The 25960-nt window shown below is 38.8% G+C and overlaps 1 protein-coding gene across 1 annotated transcript; it reads left to right on the forward strand.

Moving 5' to 3' along the window:
• Positions 1-532: 532 nt before the first annotated feature.
• Positions 533-24057, forward strand: mtus1b (microtubule associated tumor suppressor 1b). The gene is made up of 14 exons (XM_063008734.1): positions 533-2375; positions 4235-4328; positions 7194-7370; positions 8035-8169; positions 11778-11873; positions 15815-15981; positions 19864-19930; positions 20865-21079; positions 21442-21547; positions 22143-22216; positions 22326-22418; positions 22844-22960; positions 23076-23173; positions 23611-24057. The coding sequence occupies exons 1-14, from the start codon at positions 579-581 to the stop codon at positions 23774-23776; spliced, it is 3402 nt and encodes a 1133-aa protein (XP_062864804.1). The 5' UTR covers positions 533-578; the 3' UTR covers positions 23777-24057.
• The last annotated feature ends 1903 nt before the right edge of the window (positions 24058-25960 follow it).

Below are 25960 nucleotides of genomic sequence, written 5' to 3' on the forward strand. Positions count from 1 at the left end.
AGTTTAATACATTTATTATTAGTCATATTATTATTATTGTTATTATTTAATAATACTAATAATATTATTAATCATTGTTAGTAATCACTCTGTCTGTAAATACCTGGATGGAACACACAAGCTGTATTCATTCAGATTTTTTTCTAACAGTAATAAACAGTTTTCCTAAACACATTAGCTTTTGTCTGCTTTTTATTTTTTAAAAAGGATACAGAATTGAGATTTGATTATTTGTTATATTTTAAAAAATCTGTTTAAACATTTTTATTTTTTTTTATTAATTTTAATTATTTTATTATAAATATCTTGGATATTTACATTTGGTTCTGCTAAGTAAACCACATTAAAATAATTAATTACATAGTAAGTATTAATATTTTACACTTTTTTTATAGGTTCATCTAAAGTGATAATATGAACGTCGAACTTATTTTAAAATACGATGCTGTGGAGAATCATCCATCAAGTACATTATTATATCAATCCCTTTAATAACCACTTGATAAACTGGTCATGTGGCAGCACTAGCTAACTAATACTAGACTGGAGTTCCTAAGAGGACGTGTGTAAGTGCAGACATGAGTGAGTTTCCTACACCTGCACCAACCATGAAACCTCTGGATGGGGTCCCTCAAGCAATGTGTATACAGCTACAAAACAGTGCTTTAAATGACAATGGCTTCACAGAATCAAGCTCCTCCACATCATCTCCGGACTCTGTGTGTAGCCTTTGCAGTATGGATGTGGACTTACCAGTGGGCATAATGGGAAGAAATGAAGCCACCAGTGATAATGACTCGGGTATCCAGAGCCCAGAGTTCAGACCCGATGACAACGACAACTCAGTTTCTGTTTATTTAGATGCCACTGAGGGAAGCTGGCATGCTGATTATGATGACCAGGATGATATTACGTTGATTCTGGACCAGAAGCATGAGCATGACAATGATTTTGGTAAACTTGCAGTTCAAAGTTTAGGCGATTCTTTTGCTACAGATGCACCACTTGTCTCATCAGAGGATGAGGAGGGTGAGAATGAGGAAGATTCTTTTTTCTCTCTGACTACGTCTGATGTGATCATGAGGAACAAGATGGAGTCAGACATCCAGGCCTTGTCTGGAGATCAGCCCAGTGCTGACCCTATGAGACAACTACACCAAGAAGCTCTTAAAGAGATGATAGAACTTTTCAATGTGAAGGGTCAGATATGTAGCTCATCTAAAGGGACAATTGTGAAAGGGGTCCATCAGGAGTGTCTTCAGGAGTCAATAGAACTTCACAATGAAAAAGTCCAGATGCAGAACTTGACCAAAAGTCCCAAGGTAGATACTGTGAGCAAGCTCAATCAGGAGGCCCCTCAGGAGCCAATGGAAGTTGAATATGAAGAACACCAGATACAGAGGTTTACAAAGGTCCCTGAGTATCAGCTCCACCTGGAGGCCATTCAGAAGTCAGCTGAGATTTCCAATAAAGTAAACCAGATACAAAGCTTAATCAGTAAATTCACTGAGGTCTCTGAGAATGAGGTTCATCAGGAGGTCTTTGAGGAGTCCGTGAATATTCAATATGAGAAGAGCCAAACTCAGAGCTTACAGAATACGGCCCATGTCACTGAAGACCAGAAGGAATGTCTTCAAAGGAAAATAAAGCACCTTAATGATGAGTACCATATTGAGAGCTCTTCCAGTGGGCCTAGTGTGAACCTTGTGAATGAGCTCCACTGGGAGGCCCTTTATAACTCAACAGAGCTTTATAACGAGGAGAGTCAGGCGCAAAACAAGTCTACAACGCCCTATGTGGACCTTGTAAGTAAGCTCCACCAGAAGACTGAAGGTACCCTGTCCTCTCCACCCACTGAAAACCTTGGAGAATTTTCAAGTTTTTCTAAACAAAATTGCAAAGACTTACAAAGCACCAAAGATCAACCTCATACCCATGTTTTCTCAAAACCTTCCAAGATAAAACCCAAAATGGAATTGAAACGTTTTTCTAGACCCAACCTAAAGAATGTCAAAGCCAAAGTTGTCTCCAGGGCTGCCTCTGCTCCAAGACCAGCAAAGAATGGCCCCAGTGGGTCGACTCTAGACCCTGAACATAAGCTACTGTCTCCTAGTAGAGAAGAACCCAAAAAGATCCATCAAGCTGATGTCAAGAAGGTGCAGTCATCTGCCAGCCAGGCAGAAGTTATTACACCAGTTTCGGATGCCCAGCCCAAATCCACATGGCCACAAGGGAAAACTAAGCCAAGTGAAGAAAGCCAAGGTTCTGAAGTTGATATCAATCAGGAGCAGAATGCAGGTTTAAGGATGCAAGAGGAGAGATGCTGTCAAAAAGAGGACGGAGCACTGGAGAAGATATCTGCAGAAATAAACCAGGTCAGTTCCTCACTTTAGTATTTAGTACATTGTTTAGTACTGGATGTTTATTGTTCTTAACAGTCTTACTAATTGAGTTGACTGTCTTCAACCAAACATCAAACCATCAATCCAGGCTTCTAATAAGATGATGCTAATAAGACTAAATACATTAATATATTAATTTGATAATTTACACAATTCATTCATTCATTCATTCATTCATTTACTAACCTCTATATTCTGATCATGGTTGTGGTGGGTCAGGCGCCACCTAGAAACACTCCAACACAGAAACCCACTCTGTACAGGGTGCCAATCCATCACTGTACATTGGTAACCTAGAGGGTCAAATCCAGACCCTGCTATGCAGCCACTGTTAGGCCCTTGAGCAAGGCCCTCAACCCTGTCTGCTCCAGGGGCGCTCTCTAATGGCTGACCCTGCGCTCTGACCCCAGTTTCCAAACAAGCTGGGATATAAGAAAAGAGAATTTCATTGTACTGTATATGTGTAGGGATGGCACGGTGGCACTGTGGGTAGCACTGTCGCTTCACAGCAAGAAGGTTCCGGGTTTGATCCCCAGGCTGGGCGGTCTGGGTCCTTTCTGTGCGGAGTTTGCACGTTCTCCCCGTGTCTGTGTGGGTTTACTCCGGCAGTCCAAAAAACATGCAGTCAGGTTAATTGGAGACACTGAATTGCCCTATAGGTGAATGGGTGTGTGTATGTGTGTCTGTCCTGCGATGGATTGGTGCCCCTTCCAGGGTGTTACTGTGTGCCTTGCGCCCATTGAAAAGCTGGGATAGGCTCCAGCAATCCCCCCCCCCCCCGCGAGTGAGTGAGTGTACATGTGTATATGTATATATGCCAAATAAAGGCATTCTTCTTCTTCATCATCACACCCACCAGTTCACGTATACATCCACACCTAAGAACACTTTAGAAGAGCCAATCCACCTTCTTCATATTTTGACAGATGAAAGGATCAGGCCAGGTTCTTAGATACTGTATAACCAAATGTCAAACAACAGTTGCAGTTAATAACTTGGAATGCTGCGTTTCTTTTGACACTGCCAATTTAGGACGCACCCCAACAGCCTCGGGTCAATACAGTGCACCTTCAAGTTCACCCAGGTCGATTTAAGTCTGATTAGGTATTCATACAAAAATGTTCTCACGTTCCTGATGCAGTCATCCTTTCACTGGCTTAATCAATCAGAAATGTTCCTCCGTTCCTGATGCACCTGTTCTGTCACTCATTCACTTAAATGTTTGCACACGTTTCTGCTGCACTCGTTCATCTGTTTACGTGCACACTGACTTAACCACTCATTTCTTTTAATTACTTTAATTACAGCAATGATCTGCCATGTTTTGCTGCACTTGTCATCCACTCACGTGTACACCTGCAGTTGCTTGCTCCCTTACTCACTCACTTTACTTATTTATTTACTCTTTAATTCCTTTACAAACTCAGCAATACACTCTCTCATTTACTTATTTATATCCTCACTTCTTCATTTACTTACAATGATCATCTACTTGATTAGGACCCACAGATCTCACTCAGACATTAGCTTGCTCAAGAACTCGCTTTTTATTCACTCACGCCTTCACAAACCAGCTCATTCACTCATTCATGCACCTCCACTCTCTGTCTATGTGTAACAGACTCTATGAGAGCGAGAGATTAAAGAAAGTGTAAAACAGTGGGACTTCACACTTTGTTTTTCTGTTCTCAAGTTTTCTGCTCCTCCTTTTCCTCCCTACCTTCCTGCACACCCCTCTCTCTGTTTCTCTCCTTCACTCAGTCATTCTCACTGTCATGGCTAACACACTGCTCTCTCTGCATGGTCCTGATCTGCCGTCTCTTTATTCACAGTCTGTGCCCTCTCAGCGTCGACCTCCAATGGTTGCGCAAAGGGTCCAGAGCCAGGGGTGGGCGTCTTCAAGAGCTCAGGACGCTTCTGCTTCTGGTGAGTTTTATACACACTAATAAAACACACACACACAAATACAAAAAGTGAACAAGAACGAAAGTGTAGATTATTTATATATTATAGACTGTATTTTGTGTGTGTGTGTGTGTGTGTGTGTGTGTGTGTGTGTTTGTCAACAGCACCACACGTGTGTTATGCAATACCTCATTCTATTTTCTGCTGCTTCCCACACAGCACTGTCTCAAGAGTGTATGTGTGTGTATTTGTGTATTCTATTCGTCTTTGTGTCTGTGTGTATACTATTCTATGACCATATATTAAACATTCAGGTGGGCAGTAGTGGGTGCCAACATGGGTTTTTTGCATCATAAATATTTTACAACACAGTGTGTTGATAATGGGCATCAACACACTTCTAGCACATTAGTGATTTGATATTTGGCTCATACTTGACAGTCAACATGCTCTTGATTTAATTGAGGTCAGGGCTTTGAAAAGGCCAGCTTAATCTGAGATAGATTTAGCCACTCCAAAGCCAGTTCTATAGTGATTTTTGGAACACCTGAATTTGTCCAAGATGTAAGAATTTTGGGGTAATCTTTCTTCCTAGTAAAATACTACCACCACCATGCTTTACAGTAGGTACAATGTTGTTCCTCTCCAAATATACTTCTGCTCATTGTTGCAGAATCTTTGCTTTGTTTGGTCATGTCGACATCAACAAATGTAATTGTAGTTGTAACGGCAGCCTCTAAGCTAATGACCCTGTAATGTAATGAATGCAGCTGTGCTCAATTTCAGCACTGTTCATAGTTAACCTCCACAATGACTCTCCCCAGATGTAATCTGGTTGGAGTTGATGTCTGGCCCCATGAGACTAGTTATAATGAAACACACTCACCCAAATACCATCTTACCCCTTTCCTTCTTTCTCAATGTGTGTGTGGGAATTAAATTTCCCAGAAATGTCAAATTCTTTTGAGACAATTGATGGTCTGTTCCATTTTTTCCAGTCCACACTTTGACCTGCAATGTCCTACAACAGCAAAGCTTTTGTGTGTGTGTGTGTGTGTGTGTGTGAGAGAGAGAGAGAGAGAGAGAGAGAGAGAGAGAGAGAGCGCGAGAGAGAGAGTAGACTAAATTACTAATTTCCTAAATTAGTGGGCCAAACAGTTTCAATTATATGCCCTGAACTTTGGCAACAATTGGGAAAGACTCTTTTCCTTCCTGTTTCAGCATGACTGTCCCCCTCTGCACAAGCAAGGTCCTTAGCACTTTGGTTTGTTTAGTTTGCTGTGGTGGAACTCCAGTTCTTTCATAGCCAGTGGCCTTCACGATCAATGATGAATCAATTTTATTGTTCACAGTTAAAGTTGTGATGTATCATTAATATTAAAATATAATTGTTTGTGTAATTTGTTTGTTATTGGCTCGGTGGCTAAGTGGGTAGCGCTGTCGCCTCACAGCAAGCAGGTTCTGGGTTCGATCCCCAGGTGGGGCTGTCCGGGTCCATTCTGTGTGCATGTTTTGCATGTTCTCCCCGTGTCTGTGTGGGTTTCCTCCAGGAGCTCCGGTTTTCTCCCACAGTCCAAAGACATGCAAGTGAGGTAAATTGGAGATACAAAACTGTTCATGTCTGTGTTTAATATTAAACTTGTGAACTGATGAACCTTGTGTAATGAGTAACTACCGTTTCTGTCATGAATGTAACCAAAGTGTAAAACATGACGTTAAAATCTCAATAAATAAATCCTAAATGTAACAAAATTTTGAAAATTGTACCACACAACCTCCGAGCCATTAGTCATGTTTGACTTGATCCTCCACCCAGAACTCGGGGAAGACTGGCATCAAGGCTCTTCTCTGTACTTGCAACCAAGTGGTGGAACGAGCCTACCTTGTCTGTCCGAACATCTGAATCTCTCACTGTCTTCAAAAGACGATTAAAAACCACTTAAGCTGACATGTACTTACTAATGCTCTTTATTTCTTGCATAAAAACACCTTTGGTTCTACAGGGTTTTCAGCAGATTTGTTTTCTTGGACTGTTGTCTTTTTAAACTAGAGTAAGGTAATGTTCACTATGGAAGCCTTTTTGTAAGTTGCTCTGAATAAAAGCGTCTGCCGAAAATGTAAATGTAATTTGCCAAAGTTAAGGGCAAAAGTACAGACGTCCCTTTTTGACTCACAGTAAGTATTAAAGCTACACTTCTAATAATAATACTTACAGAAAATAGCTTAAACAACTACACATACTAACTGAAATACAGGATGAACTTTAAAATACTTTTAAAAAAGGCAGTGAATTGATCCTGGGTTCCTAAAACCCTGGTCCGTTTTCCCAATGACTACCTGTTGCACCAGTATCCTGCCTGGTATGAAAGGAAACTGGTTTCTACGTAATGTTTCAGTGAGTGAGCACTGGCTGCTGGACCAGCACTGATGGCAAGTCAGTGGAAAATGCTCTGCAGTGTATTAGACAGAGGAGTGTTTATACTTTTCGGTGTGTGTTATTCCAGGAAAGAGGAAGTAGACTAATCATTTCCCAGAGTTCCTCTACACCCCCCCCCCCCCCCCCCCCCCCACACACACACACACACTCATACACACATTTAATAGCAAATGCACTCACATCCTTCACCTAAGCATGAGTGTGTGAAAACATAAGCGTTTAAACACAGAGACTACAGATGATGATCATGAGTGCTTCAAAGCAACAGCATTTTAAAGCTTTTTAAATAAAGCTGTGATGCTAAAAGCAGGTCATTAGTGACCATGGCAACAACACTGGCTACAGCATCATGTTTACCAGATCAACAGGTTTGGTACAAATAAAAACAGCAATAAAGAAGATGTTGATTATTGCAGTGATTGATGATTTTAATCATTTTGATGACACAGGTATTGCAAAGATTGGAGTGACTGACAGTTCATCAGCAGTGTGTGGTCCTGTCTTATCCTGGAAACCTCCTCAAAAACCACCCTCCTCCAAACTGCCAATTAAAACAGGCATCTTAACCACGAGCCAAAGCTCCTCCTCCCTGGGCAGCGCAGTCAGCGAGAACAATGCCAACCGAGGTCTGTGGGTGTGCATGTGCTAAACTTTTTCTTTAGCTTTAACTGATTAATTAACTGTTAATTAAGCTGTTCTTTTACTGTTCCCTCAACTGTACATGTAGCTATTCCCCAGACTCTTCTTCTGCCTGTTTCCTAAACTGTTTCTTTAGCTCTGTTTTTAGTTGTTCCCTGAACATTTCGCTTACTGGTCTCTTGAACGAATAAACTGATGCTTAATTCTTAAATTATTTAATCTAGCTGATCCTGAACTCCTTTTTAGGCTGTTCTGTAAACTGTTCTGACAACTGTTAACCTAACTGAACCTTTAGTTGTATCCTTAAATATTCTAGTAGCTCTTCATTAAATTGATAGCATTTCTTAGCTTATTTCTTGTTTCTATTAGCTGAATAGTTCTTCCAGATATACTCTAAACTCTTCCCCTGGCTCTTTCTTAAACTGTTCTGTTAACTGTTTTCTGAATAGTACATATGGTGCACATATGGTCTAAACTGATAGCTATTTTGTAAATAGTTCATTTTCATATGCTCTACACATTTCCATTGGCTCGTAGCTATTTCCTGAACTAGGAGTTCCTTCAAATCTGTTCTGTTTCCTGAACTGTTTCTTGTATTGTACTTTTGCCTAATAACTGTAATGATGCCAGTGATGATGTCACTATTATCAGGTATTGCTCAGGGGTTGAAGAGTGAGGAGACGTGTGTTAGACCCCCCCTATCGTCACAGGGAAAACTTGCTACTACCAAACCTACAGCAACAATTCACAACAGAGTAAACACACCTACTAAACCAAACACTACAGGTATACACAAACACACACAACATACTCTAACATACAGAAAACATTTCAGCACTGCCTTCCAGCAAGCAAAAGCTGTCTTGAATGAGAGTTACATTACAGATCAAACGTTTTAGGACACACCCATGTTTCTAGTTTAATGTTAAGAATTACTTTTGTACATCTCCAGGCATGTCACTTGATTTGAACTGTTTAAATGCCAATAAACTACATAAATAAGTGTGTTCTAAAAGTCTTGACAGCTTATGTAAGAATAACAGTTCCACAGTTTAAAGTTTCATTAACAAGACTATGTTGTATAAAATCCATTAATCAATAAAAATTAAACTCTAACTAGCAGTAAAATGAAATTCAATCTAATATTCCATGATTTCTATATTAAATAATCTCTATAAGCTTTATATAGATTCCTATTCTTGTAATCATGATACAGAAATATGTACTATAGCTTGAATAAATAAAATTATTACATTTGTTTTTCCATTTATTTAAGTAAATAAGGTTCTAATATGTTCTTCATGTTTAGATACATCAGGCGAACTCACCAAACTCATCAAGAGGTTCTGGCTCATTAATCAGATAAATCACCCTTTGATTAACTGAGATGATGAGGTGCTAATGTGAAAATCTCTCACGTTTTTACTTCGCAGATCAAACACTTGTAAACTTGGAGTTATCAGTAATTTGTATTTGCACAGTTTACATGCAATGCAATCCTAAATCATAAAAGGTTACTAAACAATTGTGTGTTTTGGTTGTATGAGACACAATAATATTCAACACAGACAATAATGCCATTGCAACAAAATATTTCAATCAATCCCAGTAAACTCATTTGTGTGTTTATGACACTGTTACAACTGCAACAATTTGTCATTTGCAAAGATGTATCAATGCTGTTGAAAAGCTAAAAAAACTGTGAACTGTTAAATAGTAACGTCAACACAACTGTTATAATACAAGTGTTATACAAGTGTTATATATATATATATATACAGTGTATCACAAAAGTGAGTACACCCCTCACATTTCTGCAGATATTTAAGTATATCTTTTCATGGGACAACACTGACAAAATGACACTTTGACACAATGAAAAGTAGTCTGTGTGCAGCTTATATAACAGTGTAAATTTACTCTTCCCTCAAAATAACTCAATATACAGCCATTAATGTCTAAACCACCGGCAACAAAAGTGAGTACACCCCTAAGAGACTACACCCCTAAATGTCCAAATTGAGCACTGCTTGTAATTTTCCCTTCAAAATGTCATGTGATTTGTTAGTGTTACTAGGTCTCAGGTGTGCATAGGGAGCAGGTGTGTAGTACAGCTCTCACACTCTCTCATACTGGTCACTGAAAGTTCCAACATGGCACCTCATGGCAAAGAACTCTCTGAGGATCTTAAAAGACGAATTGTTGCGCTACATGAAGATGGCCAAGGCTACAAGAAGATTGCCAACACCCTGAAACTGAGCTGCAGCACAGTGGCCAAGATTATCCAGCGTTTTAAAAGAGCAGGGTCCACTCAGAACAGACCTCGCGTTGGTCGTCCAAAGAAGCTGAGTGCACGTGCTCAGCGTCACATCCAACTGCTGTCTTTGAAAGATAGGTGCAGGAGTGCTGTCAGCATTGCTGCAGAGATTGAAAAGGTGGGGGGTCAGCCTGTCAGTGCTCAGACCATACGCCGCACACTACATCAAATTGGTCTGCATGGCTGTCACCCCAGAAGGAAGCCTCTTCTGAAGTCTCTACACAAGAAAGCCCGCAAACAGTTTGCTGAAGACATGTCAACAAAGGACATGGATTACTGGAACCATGTCCTATGGTCTGATGAGACCAAGATTAATTTGTTTGGTTCAGATGGTCTCAAGCATGTGTGGCGGCAATCAGGTGAGGAGTACAAAGATAAGTGCGTCATGCCTACAGTCAAGCATGGTGGTGGGAATGCCATGGTCTGGGGCTGCATGAGTGCAGCAGGTGTTGGGGAGTTACATTTCATTGAGGGACACATGAACTCCAATATGTACTGTGAAATACTGAAGCAGAGCATGATCCCCTCCCTCCGGAAACTGGGTCGCAGGGCAGTGTTCCAGCATGATAATGACCCCAAACACACCTCTAAGACGACCACTGCTTTACTGAAGAGGCTGAGGGTAAAGGTGATGGACTGGCCAAGCATGTCTCCAGACCTAAACCCAATAGAACATCTTTGGGGCATCCTCAAGCGGAAGGTGGAGGAGCGCAAAGTCTCGAATATCCGCCAGCTCCGTGATGTCGTCATGGAGGAGTGGAAAAGCATTCCAGTGGCAACCTGTGAAGCTCTGGTAAACTCCATGCCCAGGAGAGTTAAGGCAGTTCTGGGAAATAATGGTGGCCACACAAAATATTGACACTTCAGGAACTTTCACTAAGGGGTGTACTCACTTTTGTTGCCGGTGGTTTAGACATTAATGGCTGTATATTGAGTTATTTTGAGGGAAGAATAAATTTACACTGTTATATAAGCTGCACACAGACTACTTTTCATTGTGTCAAAGTGTCATTTTGTCAGTGTTGTCCCATGAAAAGATATACTTAAATATCTGCAGAAATGTGAGGGGTGTACTCACTTTTGTGATACACTGTATATATATATATATATATATATATATATATATACAGTATATACACACACACATTGGAACATCTTAATACAAGTTATTGGTTTTGTAACTGGTGCACTTTTACCATGTCAGTCAGGCTATGAACAGAGTAAAAGTACATTTTTGTCTTTTTCAAATTTACTGAAATAACATAAAAATGTTTATATGTAAATCCATATAAAAACTACCTTTACGAATTCAATTTATTTAAGATAATTATAAAGGAAATCTAATAGAAATCTACTTACCCTTAACCACCATAGCAGTAGCATTTAGCTTAGCTTGTGGAAAGCCTTTAAAGAGAGGTAAAGGCTGTTAGACAACGCATTTTAAAACCATGGGTACTTTTTGCCCCTCTAACAAGCTTGTGGTCAGGTACCCACAAACATTTGGTCATACAGTGTTTTTTCATTCTGATATTTAACTTGTTTTGATTCTATTGTTTAAAAAGAAAATAAACACAATGTAAAATAACAAAGAAATGTTAATTTATACATTTCAAAAGGTGCATGGTTTGCACCTACTCCCAGATCCTGTGATCACGCCCAGATCAATTAACAATAATGATGCAGATTCAAAGAATGTAATCATTTTAATGTGTAAGCATCAAAGATGAACAATTTAACAGTTATGTTTTCATCAGAGGATTCAAAGACTTAACGCCCCAAAATTCACACATCAATCAGGGGGGCATTACCACTCCGCCCAGAACTGTTAACATTAAGCTGTGCTCTTTATCCACCCACCAGCCAAACTGTGACTGTATTTATAGCCACACATCTCAATCTTCTGGAGTTCCTGCAGCTTCTGGGTTCTGGAGATTCCTAAAATCTTAAGCTCCCAAAACCTGAAGAATTATTTGTACTTTTCTAAATCTGAAGTTCCTGGGACTTAAACCTCTTTACTTTTGAAGGTTTGGACTTACTGCTGAAATGAAGTTTGATTTCTTCTGCACTGTATTTTTAGGCCAGAAGGCCACAACACAAGCAAATCATTCCAAAACTGCACAGAGTTCTCTGCTGCGTGGAGGATCTGCAAGACCCAGTCGCCCGTCTGCAATAGGTATGGTGTTTGTGTTTTTCCGTATGTGTATGTGTGTGTGTGTGTGTGTGTGTGTACATGTTGGTCTGGCATTGCTAATCATACCCACATGATCGTTTTCTCACTGTCAGTAATTGAGTACATAGTCGTCATGGGACACAATATGCCATGAGTAGGCTGCATAGTAACAAACACACACACAAACACACACGGTCTATGACACAAAGTCTCTGTACTGTAACCACCCACCTACAACCACAATCTGTACCAGAATTTCTACACAACTCTGCTTCACATATGTGACTCTGTGTGTGTGTGTGTGTGTGTGTGTGTGTGTGCCTACTGACAGCTGACTCAAACCATAGACCTTTGAGGCTGAGCCCACACAACTTGTAGATCTGTGTGAGTGAATGTATGGGAGAGACATTTAGTTTGCACCATGCTGAACTGGTGACCTTGGGCATTCTTTACTTATTAGCAAGATTAGCTTCAGAGATTCAGTAAAGTACCAACAGCTCCAACTGATGGACGCTTTTCTTCCAAGATTTGTTTAATCATTTTACAAATTGGTGTCCAATGTTGTTAATGTCATCAACAATTTATTTATTAATATTAATTAATGTGTCTAAACACACACAGCATTTATTTCTGCTGAAAGTCTTGCTATTTCCAAGATCTAAAAACCATGAAAACGTAATGCTCTGGTAGATTTAAAGGTATGGAATTAAGGGTTATTGAGATCTGAAAATCTGACACTCCAGAGATATGATGGTCCTGGGATCCAGAGTCTGTAAGATTAGGAGTTTCTGAATTAGAACATGCTAATTGCTGAGCTAGATGTTCTGAGTGATATTTCAAGTCTTTTAAGCAGCAGTTTTTATTAATCTTGCCTCCAAATATGATGCAGAATTTAAATAAATGCTAACGCTAATGTGGAACCCTTGAGCGGAGAGCTCTGTGAAGGACGTAGGAGGTATCCCTCGCACGGAGTAATGAAAATTTATAATCACTAAAAATGGGCTGTACCATTTAAAAAAAAGAGGGGGAATAAAGGATGACGACAGATACTACAGAATCCCACCTGCCCCCCTCCGACTCCTACCATCCCCCTCACCACTTTTACTCAGCATCCAGCATCGCTGTGTATGAGCATTCCTATTCAGCCTTCACATCAGCCTCATGGTTACCATGGAAATCTGGTTGCTCGGTGATGCCCTGACATCCATCAAAGGGGGAGGGGCGTTTTCATCCTCACCAGATTTTCTCTCCGCTTAAAGGCAGGCAGACGTTTCTGAGGATTTAAAGCGCTGTTTCAGAGTGTGTTAGGGTCATTTAAGGGTTTATTTGCTGCTGTGTATCGCTGGGTAAGCGTGTGTGGTGGCCATGCTGTGGACTCCTCGTCTCCCTCTCTCAAACTTCCATGTGAAGCTCACGGCAAAGGGGCTTTTGAGGAACATTCAACTTCCTGCGGCCTGCAAGACCACCGGGGTCGTCTTTCACTCAGGTCTGTGTTTATGTCTCTCCATCTTCTCGTCCATCTTTCTCTGCCTTATTTACACCACAGCTGCTTGTGCTTAAAACTCAACCACCATAAAACTGCTATAGGTTAGAAGCTGCTGGAATACAGGTGAGATTGTCTACGTTCGAGCTAGCTTTACACTGATGTGAACCTAGAGGTTGTTGTAACCATCTATGACTGCTCGAACATGGACTGAGCTCAGTACCTTCTACATCTGACACTGACCTCTTTTCCCAAAATCCCTCTTTCTGTTTGCTCATCTGTCCCTCTATTGCATTTCTCTGTTTATTTCATTTGGACGTTTGTTTGTCTGTTTGTTGGGTTTTGAGGATTTTTTGATGTAAGTAAATAGGGCAGCATCCGCTGGCCTTGTTCTTTTAATCCGTGCCCAGATTAAAACTGGGCACAGCAAGTATTTGTCTTTAAACCAATCTGGTACACATTCAAGTACAAAGATTAATTAAGTGGTCAAACGTTTACATCCATGTGTAAGGACATGTTTTCAAATAATTTTTGCAACTGTTGGGTCTGCTGTGTCTGCTGTTTAGTTATTTAAAATCATTTAACATTTTGCCATGGTACCTTAATTCTTCATTAGTGATTATAATTTACTACATCTAGTGACTTCTCTGTGTCAATTTAAATAGGGCTAGTCTGATTAGGCTCATTATAAAATGTATAAAACACTGATCTATTTGCCAAGGTCCAGTAGGAAAAGACCCAGACTGTCATATTTTATAAGGAGAAACTTATTAAGATGATCGGATATAAGCCAAGAATCAGGATTAACAAGATCTTCCACGATTCAGGAGCTTCTGAATCATGGGTGACACTTGCCACAGTCAAATGAGCCTTCATTGCCAAAGGCATAGAGGATGCCATGCAGAAAAAAAGCCCTTGCTTTAAATTGGCACTTTTAAGCCTTACTGAAGCATATCTTGCCTGAGAGCTTTTAACAGATTCTAATTTATGTCAGACCTGTTTTTAAGCAGTTCTTTCCTCTCAGAAACTCTCAGAGCTCAGCTAGATCTATTAATCATTCATTAATAATGTAAATCACCAGCTAATAGTTAACCGGCTCATCTATGATTAGATGCTAGCATGCAATGCAAATATCACAGTGCATAACACAGTCCAATATCACAGTGTGTTACATGTTTCTACAGTTTAATTACAGTTAAATCCTGCTAAATGATGATTTGTAGCCTTGTTTTATTAATACGTGGTGATTGACAAAAAGCTGAATAATCCTCTGCAATATTGACTATGAAGCAACAACCAACCAATAACACTAGCCTTGCATTTATTGTTGAGCAGTGTGTGTGTATGTCTGTGTATGTGTGTGTGTTTGTATGTGTCTGTGGGTAGTTGTGATACGATGCCCTGCACTTTTCCATGGAAAGCATCATTAAAGACAAAACACGCCGTCTGTTTGCATGAACATATGTGTATCCAGTCGGCCATGCCTAAACAAATATATGTGTGTGTGTTTGTGTGTGTGTAAGAATGTGTGTGTTCTTGTGGTTGTGTCTGTGCGTGTGTGGTGGATTGCAGCACACCTTCATAAACACTCATTATAAGCTAGATGTTACGCTAATTACAACCAATTAAACACACATGTACACACACACACACTTTATCTCATTTCTTTACTTTATATAGTTGATAAAATTGGCAGTTAATTTATTTTGTGTGGCTTAGTCCTATTTTTCTTTTCTTTTTTTAATTAGCTTGCTACCACGTTACCATGGGTATGATTGTCTTTTTACGACATCAGTGCAACTTTGTCATAATGTTTAACAAGCTACTGCATTGGTAGTAAAACATACGTTTATTACTGTGATCGTTAACAGTAGTCGTAGTATGACGTATGCAGGTGTACAGTACAATAACATTCTTTTCTTCACATTCCCCACATTGTTTTGGAGCCAAGAATCAGAGTGGAGGGTCAAAGGCTTAACAGTAGCTGCTTGAAGGGGCCATAATTCAAACCCCCATCCCATCTGATTGATAGGCCAGAGCCCTAACCAATGAGTTACCACTGTCCTAATGTTGATCTGGGTCTGGGGTGCCTCCTGTAATTCCGGTGAAGAGCCACAAGTATATCTTCCTCACTTTCACTATCTCAAGCACACACACACACACACACACACACACACACACATCCCTAATAGAGTGCTTTATGTACACTAATGCAATGTCAGTGCTCTCTGTGGATAATCATTATTGAGCAATCCCAGCATGCACTGCAGCCTGATTGTTTACTTCTACTCAGAAGCAGACCGTGAGACGGGCGTATGCCATGTGTATGTCTGTGTGTGTGTGTGTGTGTGTGTGTGTTGTTATGTATATGTGATAGAATCACAGAACTGCTGTGAGTGTATGTTTGTGTGTGTGTGTGTGTGTTTACTCATCATGCTGAATTATACCTTGTCTTTCGTAGTGTGTCCGAGCTCCAGAGGGTCCCGGGGATCCCGGGTGGTGCACACCCACAATGAGGAGGAGGAGGAAAAGAAGAGCCACACCATCCACCAACTGCGCAAACTCCTTGCCCACAGCAACCGTAAGCTGGAGGCTCTCGCTGTGGTCATCCAGCACATCTTCAATGAGGTACATGCATGTGTGTGTATGTGTGTGTGTGTGTGTGTATGTGTGTGTTAACCATTTACATCAGGGTTGTCTGAATGTTTTTTGCAAACATCTGCTTACTGCATCATTATTTAAAAAGAAACCAGTTGTTGCACCGTGGCAGAGCTGGTAGGGTTGGTGCAGCACAGCAACATGGGTCCTGATACTGTGACAAATATAGCTTTATGGGCCAGGGATTACTTCAGAAAACCAGTGTCAATTAACACAGTGTACCACTGCATCAAGTAATGCAACCTAAAATTGTATTACACAAAAAGAAAGTCATACATCAGTTCTATGCACAACAACGGTGTCTATTCTCAGTTCTTAAATGATTAAAAACTGTAATTAATAGGAAACGTTATACAACACTGTGGTAAACCTGCCTCTATCCCAAATTATTTGAACGTTGCTTGAATGAAATGTTAAATATGTTTATATTTACCAAATACTGGGCAAGCTGGTCAGTAATATAACCTAGATAAATAAGAAATGTATCATTTTTATTCTGAATTAAATGTTTCAGGATATTTTGCAGCATAGCAGTTATCATGCTAAAAATAGGATTTACTTAGCAACATTTGCCTTTTACAGAAATGAAGAAGAAGGCATTTAAACAGAAGACATGTCCTGATCAGTACATGTGGAATTTGTACATTTAGATCTTCTGCATTCATTAGTAAAAAGCAAGTGCAGACGTTAGCCTTTAGCTTCAGGGCTCAACAGTATGCTATGCAAACACACACACACACACACACACACACGTGTGAGTTTTCTTTAAAGACGATAATCTTCTTCAGGCATGTTATCATATTGAGAATTACAGATTTTACACCAAATTATACCCATAATCAGCACCTGCAGTCCAATTACCCTAAATGACAAATGTACTTATTTTATTTTTGTAGTCTAAAATGTGGCTTTCCTTTTACCTTTTGAAAAATGAAAGCAGGTTAATAAAATGTTACATTTTATTCATATTAACTCAATTTCCCAAAAAAAATCTTTGATTTTTTTTATTCTCTTGAACTTTGAACTGAAAAAGTACAAAGAAAGTATTTCTAATGTTTTCACTGACCAACCAAATTCTATTTTGTAAATATAAACAAATTTTGAATTTTAGTCCAGCAGCACACTAAAGATAAGCTTGGACAGATGCACTTTTTTTATTGATTACACTTTTTAATGGTTTGGGAACTGAGGACAGTAACTGTTGCAGTTTTGTAAGCAGAATTCTTGCCAATATTTTCTTAAAACATGATTTTAACTGCTTAACAGTTGGTGACAGATCTGGAGAGACAGATTTCCACTGTTTTTCAGTCAATCTAACATGAATTCATCTTTGAATGCATAGAATTAATGCATGGCATTCTCTTTGTATAATAGAGTTTAAGGTTGCATTTTTTTGTTGCAGTAGTGTAGCTTTATCTTACCTTCACTGTTCATCTGTTAGAATTAAACCTCCTCAGTATTGTAATTTGGAAGTGACCTTAAAGATTGGAACCCTCAGCAGGGACCCCTAGCCGGCAGTGTTGGAGTTTCTTTTTATTCTCTGGGGTGGTACTCTAAAGGCTTTATTTTTTGTATAATTTTACATGGAAATGTAAATAATTATTTAAGGTACAATGATGTACGTTCATCTGAACAAATATAGGGATGGTACAAAATACACTGCATGGTATATGGTTTACACATAACCATGAACTGTTCCTCAACCTCCCCCAAATGTTGCAATAAGAGTATGGGTGTAAACCAGATTAGTCAGTGCACTCTACTTCATACGGGATCATAATCCAGGATTTGACTTTTTTGGGGGTATCTGGTAGTTGTACATCTGCTGCATTGCTGTAGTCGCCTCTGTTCCTGTCACTCTCTCTTTTCTAATCTGTTGACTACTGCTTTTGTAATCATGGTGAATCCTAGAAAACCTAAAGCATCTGTCATTTCTTCTTCCTCCTCCCTTGTTCTAGGAGGAGTCTGGTAGGTAGATTGAGAGGGAGGGTTTGAAGTTCGGGGGATGGACTAAGGCAGCATGCTCGCAGGTTCAGGCAGAAAGACCAGTTTCCACAAGACTGTCAGTGTGTGTGTGTGTGTGTGTGTGTGCGCGCACCAAAGTGTGATAAGCAAATGAAGGCACTGGGAGTGGTGGAGTGAGGTTTATCTGGGTATTGGCGAGGGAGAACATGGGCTCCACCGGGAGCAAACAAATACATCCACCGTCCAGGAAGAAAGTCAAGGTGCTGATTTGAATTATCTTCTCTTCTATTTTCTGACCAGTCTCTCTTTAGCTGCTCAATATCTAGCTCTCTCTTGTTCTACACTTTGTTGTTGGTGTTGCCTGTTGCTTGGTGAAACAGGAAAGCAGTTGAGGAATGTTATTACATTAGCCAGAGGCAAAGTTTGCTGTGTGTGGGCATGTATCTTCTGGTCATCTGTCTTTGGGATTAGTTTAAGAGTGTGAAGTCCAACAGAGAAACAGCAGGAATCAAATTTCTAACACAAGCATGATGTCTAATTGTAGTGTCCAAGCTTGCTCTTCATAATAGATGTATTTGTATTAGGTGCTACGTTCTTGGATCCTTCATGAGTGATAACGTAGTGCTTTGCTTAAAAGCAAATCATAGTGTTGGATTACTTCACCATCACATTTACTTTGATTGTTTTGTCTTAATTGTAAGAACCAGGCACATTGTGGCTCACTGCTCTTGTTTACCTCCTGTGCAGATGATGCCGCAACGCAGTCTCATTTTGCCTTGCAAAAGATTATTTATGCAAAAGTTTATTTTTATCCCATGCAGTCACACACAGCCAGACATCATCGTAAAGAGAGAATACACATCTAGAGAATTGTACTAGGCCAAATAAGTTGATATACACCAGTCCAACACCTCGTGAAGATGGAGCTGATAGTAAAGATGGTCATTAAAACATGGCCTGACCTACTCTACACACTCCTGTTCTTAATAGCATGCCGCTGTGTCAGCTTGTCTTGTCTTGGTTCTTAATATATGTGTATTTCTTAATGATGGTAAACAAAGAAAGAACTAATTTACACATATAAAATATAAATGAATTATATGTTTATTGACACATCCAAACACACACTCATTGCCTCTAATACAGTTTATTTTTTGTCTTTAAAAGTCTAGTTCTTGTCCTTACTGAGGCAGCACTGACTGATGGGTCGTTCGCGAACGATCCGATTCTATTGAATGGATATTGAAAGGAACCGAGTCGCACCTCTGGGAGCCGTTATATATATTATTATTTCTAGGCAGTTCTACCCATTCCGCTTCACATCAGTAGAGGGAATCAGTCATAATGAGAGCTGTTTGTTGTTGAAATTCAAATCCTCTGCACAAGAGAGGATTTTTCTTAAACTTAATGCAATGCAACCACAGTATGCCTCTTCCCTGTAGTCCCTGTCCCTGTAGCAAAATGTTCATGATTGTTCATCATTGATATTAATATCTGGGTACCCAGTAGTAAAAAGAATGAAGAGCCATTTTTTTTGAACGGCTCTTTATAAGGAACGGAGCCAAAAGATCCGGCTCCCTTCAAAGAGCCATAATTCCCATCACTACACTGACTACAACACTAAAAAGTAGTGTGGCCAAAGCAAATTTTTACTCATGTTCCATCACCCAAATATCCTCTGCCCAGTTTGGGTGCAATGGTCTCTTTCATTTGATAGATGGGGTAGAAAGGGGGAACAATATATAATATGTGTAGCCCATAAAATGCCCAATAAAACTACGTTCAAGACATGTGTTCCTAATAAAGTGATTGGTGCTTGAATGTTCACCTGCTCTACCCGGAACATTTAACCATGCTTCAGGGACTGATGTGGTATTTTTTTTACAGAAAGAAGAAGCTCTAAAGCAAAAAAAGGAGATCTCCAACCAGCTGAAGAACCTCAGAGTGGAACTCGGTAAGAACATGAATATTAAGTTCTCACTGAATTGTTATTTTCTTGGTCAGTTATTAAACATGTCCCACCTCTCCTGTGGCTATAACAGCAAGGAGACATTTCATTTCATCCCAAAGGTGTTTAATGGGGTTGAGGATGGGATTTTCTGCATTCCAAACTCGTTAGGCCACATCTTCATGGACTTTGCTTTATGAACAAGCCTACAGTCAAGCTACAGGATAGGGTCCCTCCCAAACCCTCCCTAGGTTTGCCACTAAGGAAGTTAAAATATTAATAATAAATATTTTATATAATTATTCCACCTGTTAGCACCTTATACTGAATCCCCATACCAATCCAATGTAGTGAAATAAAGTGAAGCAAAACTTTGTTTGCTATATATTTTTACATTTAAGACCTCGAAGCTTTTTCCTGGAATTTTGATCAGTAAATGAGTAACATAGCTACTATTTCATTCTGTCTGAAAGCATTACAAATTGGTCATGCAAGTTCAGACAAAGAATGTCACAATCCTGAATGGAAAAGTCAGATGTACTTCAGAACTGTACTATAATGGGTTAATACACACCAGCCAGCGAATCAAAACCAGTCATTTAGTTTGCATATTATATTGCTTTATTTATTAATCAAACACTGTACCAGTATATAGATAAGCAGGAAGCTACTGATTCATGAATCACGTGTCTAGAGGGAAACTGGCAACATCGATATGTTTATGTAAAGCATTTTTTTGTTGTGTGTGTGTGTAGCTGGTTGTGTTGGTTTAACTTCTGAATACAGATAACAGTGTTTAAAAAAGTGTTTTTGAAATTTACTTTATTAGTACTGGTAGATCACACAGATGAAGTAAAACACAGATCTGTACCATGTGTGTAAGACAACGTCTTGATATAAGTTACATGAGTAAATATATCGGGCTCTGTGTATGTTGCAGCTCAGTCGGTGGCATGTTGTGAGAGGTTGGAGGTTGAGAAGACCAGTGTTTGTACACAGCTGGATGCAGCAGTGTTAAAGCTTCAACAGCAGCACCAGGCCGAACTGGTTCAGCTTGAGGATACGTTTAGGGAATTTTACTCAGCCGAATGGGATAAAGCACATCAGGCCTACCAGGATGAAGCCGACCGGTACAGGGAGCTGATGAATCAACAGGTGGGTCCATGTCCCATGCCAATACTCTATACACATGTACACAAATGTACCTTAATTTAAACATGACATGTTCTTGGGCAATGTGGCTTTTAAGTCAGAAAATAGCTTAGCTAACTGTGTTCTGCACTTGCAAGGGTAATCTGGCTAACAAGTTAAACTCAGATTTGATTGATAATTCCTTGCTTCTGCCAAGTGCACTGAATATGTCGTCCTGCAAATCCACCATACAGTGAATCAGCTAGCTATGCTGTTTAATAGAACGCCTGTAAAGCTGTCTAGCTTTAGCCAGCCAATGTTTAGATTAGATTTTATCAGGTAATTAAAGTGATTCTAAGTGTAGATTATTATCATGTTTATGCCAGGTGGAAGAAATAAGAAGCACACAGGAAAAGCTGAGGACGGAACAAGAAGGGAAACACACTCAGCATTTAGAGGCACTGAAACAGGACTATGAAACCTCACTTTCAGGTAAATATTAGATAAAATTGCATTTTCTTCTGCTTTGTTTCCCTCCCTTCTGTTGTGTTATATTCCCCTTTCTCTCTCGTTTCTTTCTTGTTTATTCATTTTCCTACGTTTCATTTATTTTACACTTTTTCTGTTGTTTCCTGTTTTTCATTATTTCCCCCTCTTTCTTTCTCTTCCATTTATTCTATTTTTCTTTCTCTTTGATTTTTCTTTTTCCATTTCTTTTGCTTTCTTTTTGTTTTGCTTTATCCCCTTCCTTTAAATTCTGTTTCTTCTCTTTCCTCTCACTTTGTCCTCTTTTTATTTACTCTTTTCTTGATTGTCTCTTTCTTTCTTTTTCTTTCTCCTTCCTTCCTTTGTTTTATTAAATTTTTCTTGATGTTGTTTCTTGATTTTTTTTCTTCCTTTCCCTCCATTTTTTCCTCACCATTCAGCACCTTTTTCTACTGTTCAATTACTCTTGGTTCTTTTTCTTAAGCTTCCACTTAATTATGTTCCATTGAAAACATTTTCTTTTCTTTTCACATTATTTTGTTACCCTCGCCTTTTTCATTTTTCATGTCCATCCGTTTTTAATCAAAGTTTTATGTTTTAGAACTTCAAAAGATCCAGGTAAAGGAAAAACAGGAGCTCAAAAACACTCTGACACTATCAGAAGCTTCACATAATGTAAGAACGACAGCCACACACACACATACACAATTGTATTATAATACTAGTAATCATTGTATCTTGTATTAGTTTGTGATTCTGATTATTGCACTAATGTATGATTTAGGAGAGAATCGAGAAACTGATGATGGAGAAGCAGATTCTGTGTACCAGACTGAGAGAAGAGGATGAGAGAAGAACACTTACTAAAAATACTCAGGTATGTCAGTAAATCAAAGAATTTCAATAATTACATGTATCAACTTTTACATGGTTTTCTAAAATTTAATAACATTCCATTACAGTAGAAATTAAAACTAATAAACAGCGTTATTGTTTGCTCACCCTCTAGTATTCAGTACAAATTGAATTCTCTCTGTTGCTCTCTTGTATTGCACATTTAACACACTAAATGATTTTACACAAAACAAAATTAAGTAAAAACACAGTGCATTATTTTTTTTATTTAGGGGACAAATGCATACAACACCCATATCACTCTTATAAGAAGAAACACATCACTGTGGAAACATTTTAGCTCCACTTATCCTTGCAGACTTTTAAATCAGACACGCTGCTGTATTTTGGGACATGAACTGCTCGTTATACATGGTGGCGTGTTTCATTTTTCATTTTTGTGTGTAGAAGGACAGTCGGGTGGTGTATCTGGAGCAGGAGTTGGAAAGCTTAAAGGTGGTGTTGGACATTAAAACTGATCAGCTGCACCAGCAGGACAAGAAGCTCATGCAAATGGATAAAGTGGTGAGATTAAACATGCATTGTTTATTACTTACCTTATTTATCAACATAATTATTATTTCTTCAATTCATTCTTAATGCATTGATTTGTTTCCTTTTGTGGTCGTGTTTGTTGTAGATCGAGAGTAATATACAGTTGGAGGAGTGTGTGAAAAAGCTGCAGCAGGAGAATGAGGATTATAAAGCGCGGATGGATAAACACTCTGCGATTTCCAGGTACTCATCCCCAATACACTTAACTTTCAATATCCAGTAGCTTTTATGGTTATGCAGTGCTGTAACACCCTGGGCCAAAAAAAGCCAAAAAATGGGTTGCAGAAAAAATAACAATATATATAATTAATAATGTTACAGCTTGTACATCACAGTGGGACCAGATTGCCATCTTCAGCTTATCCAAGTCAATCCATAAATCCATCAGTTTTCAGTAGGCTTCAAGTCAAGAGATTAGCAATCCAAATAAAATAATAGAAATATAGTTTTTGGTTTTATGTCCAGAATTTTTATTATTTTCAACGTTAAATTTAAAGTGGAAATAAAATTAGTTAAAAACATATAAAGATTATTTTGTTGACTTTTTCAATAGCATTAAATTAAAAGTAGTTAGAATTTTTTGAATAGACATCCTAATTACTTTTTCTCATATTATTCAGGCAATTATCAACAGAGCAGACGATGCTGCAGCAGACATTACAAAAAGAATCAAAAGCTAATAAGCGATTGTCGATGGAGAACGAGGAGCTTCTGTGGAAACTACATAACGGCCTCTCACCCCGAAACTCAGCCTGCTTTCCTAGCTCCCCCATCTCACCCAGATGACCTTCATACCCAAACCACCTTTGCCCACCCAACCCAGAACTGTTACAGACTTTTCCCCCTTCGAGAGACTGTACAGTTTATACAGAGTTCCCTATCCCTTCATTCCTGAAATGAGTCGGAACTTGAGCATTTGGGATGGACCCGATGTTGCACACATGCACTTCCACTTTGTTTTGCAAAAAAAATAATGAAAATGCACCTCAGGGTTTGTACAGAAATTCAGTTATTCCTTCTCCATCCTCACCATGATTCTTTTTCTTTTAATAAAAGCAGGTTTCTGACTTCATTGCATTCTTGAGCTAAAACCTGAACATGCTTAGAATGTGAAAGTTACAAGATTAACATTTATTACATTTACAAATAAACAACCATTACTTACAAATGAAGTTAAAAGTTTACATACACTTTTAGGGAACATGTCTGTGATGGGAGTAAGATTTCTGGAGGTTTCTTATTTCTGTGACTGAATCAAACACATTTTTATTCAAAAACATTTAACTTATTTAAATTTTTATACATTTTTGTGAATAAAAAATATACATTTAGCAACTTCGATAAATAATTGGGTGCTGAAAAATGTCATTTAACTTTCTGACATGGCCTCTTACTTTCAAATAACTGATTATTATTGATTGACTACAGCTAGTGACATTTCTGTGCTCATATATTCATAGCTAATTTGAGGTTGGGAAAAGCCAAACTGTCACCTTATGCATTTTATGTCATCCTTATACAAGGAAATTGAATGGTTATATGTAATCCAAAAACCACCAAACAGGTCTGCTATGAATTAAAAACCCCTGGAACAGAGGAAATCTCTGTCCACAGTAAGGGAAGTTTTATATATAGTTTGTTGCTGTTTGTGTTCACATGGAAAAAGAAAAAAAGAGCAAAAGCTTTTTTCTTTTGCGTGGCGGCCTTTAAGCCTGGTGACATAAAGCTTGCTTCACTGTAGAGAGTAGCAGCTGCATGACAGACCTTATGTCTCGTTCATCTTAGATTACATCCTAGCCATCTTGATGACTTTGGCATTGTACTTTTTAATGGGTGCAGTCAAACCACCACCAATCGTAATCATTAATGAGGAATCCGGAGGCCATGAACTTTCTACGCACCCAAATTAATGATCCAATTTGCTGTATGTGTATTTTTACCTAGCTGATTTTCAGTAAAACCACAAACTCAGATTCATGATTTTCTTCTTTGTTTATGGTTCAAAATGTGTCCGATAATTCAGTCAAGAAAAAGCTGCAGTGACATGACAAGTTTATGTAAACTTTTTTACAAGTATGACGACTATCCAAGAATCCCATATGAAGAGGTTTCTTAACATCAGTCCTGTAGATCCAGTGCACTGTTTCAAGCTTTTCTTCCAACATCTGATCTAACATGAAATTTTGGATGATTCACTTACAAAATCAGGAGTGCCAGTAGTAGGGTAAAACTAAAACTTTGCAAGGCATTAGGACTTTAAGGACTGGACTTGTAAAATGCTACCACAACACAATGAATTGTTTTTAGTTCTGCACATACTGTTGTTTTAGCTCTAAGACTGTATCGCTAGCTTGACGACTTTGTATTACCAGAAAATGAGGTTGTTGAATAAGACTATCCAACTCCATTTTAGTTATTAAAGGAACATTTCTTTACTGTGATGCTGACCTTTGATTAACAAAATTGGATACTCTGTTGTAAAAAACATGGGATTAAAAAAAAAATTAGCAGACTTGGGGTTCTGCTTCATAGGAAGCAGGGTTTTTTCCAGTGGTAGGGAAAATACTTTACTGCCATATGCTACATCACAGTGAGGATATTCCGCAATGCTCTGTTTATCAGCTAATAAACTAATAGTCGTGCCATTATGCAGATCAATATGAAAGCAATTTTATCATTTCAATTTTATTTGTATTAAATTTTGAATGCTGCTCCATGTACTGAACTATAGTGCATGTATATATTGTAAAGATGCTGAATGTATCCTTTTGTCCCAGAGACAGATAACACGGAACTGGAACTCTTAGTGAATGTGTCCTTCATATCAAACCCAATGATTGTTTTCCTTTGTGTTTGATTATTCCATTAAAAAAACACTGAGTCTGAAATCTGTATCATTTATTCCACTGTTCTCCTACATGTTTATTTTAATCTGGTGGTTACATTGTGTATTACAAATGAGGAGCATTA

Source organism: Trichomycterus rosablanca, chromosome 14 (genome assembly GCF_030014385.1).
Source record: "Trichomycterus rosablanca isolate fTriRos1 chromosome 14, fTriRos1.hap1, whole genome shotgun sequence".
Taxonomy (NCBI): Eukaryota; Metazoa; Chordata; class Actinopteri; order Siluriformes; family Trichomycteridae; genus Trichomycterus; species Trichomycterus rosablanca.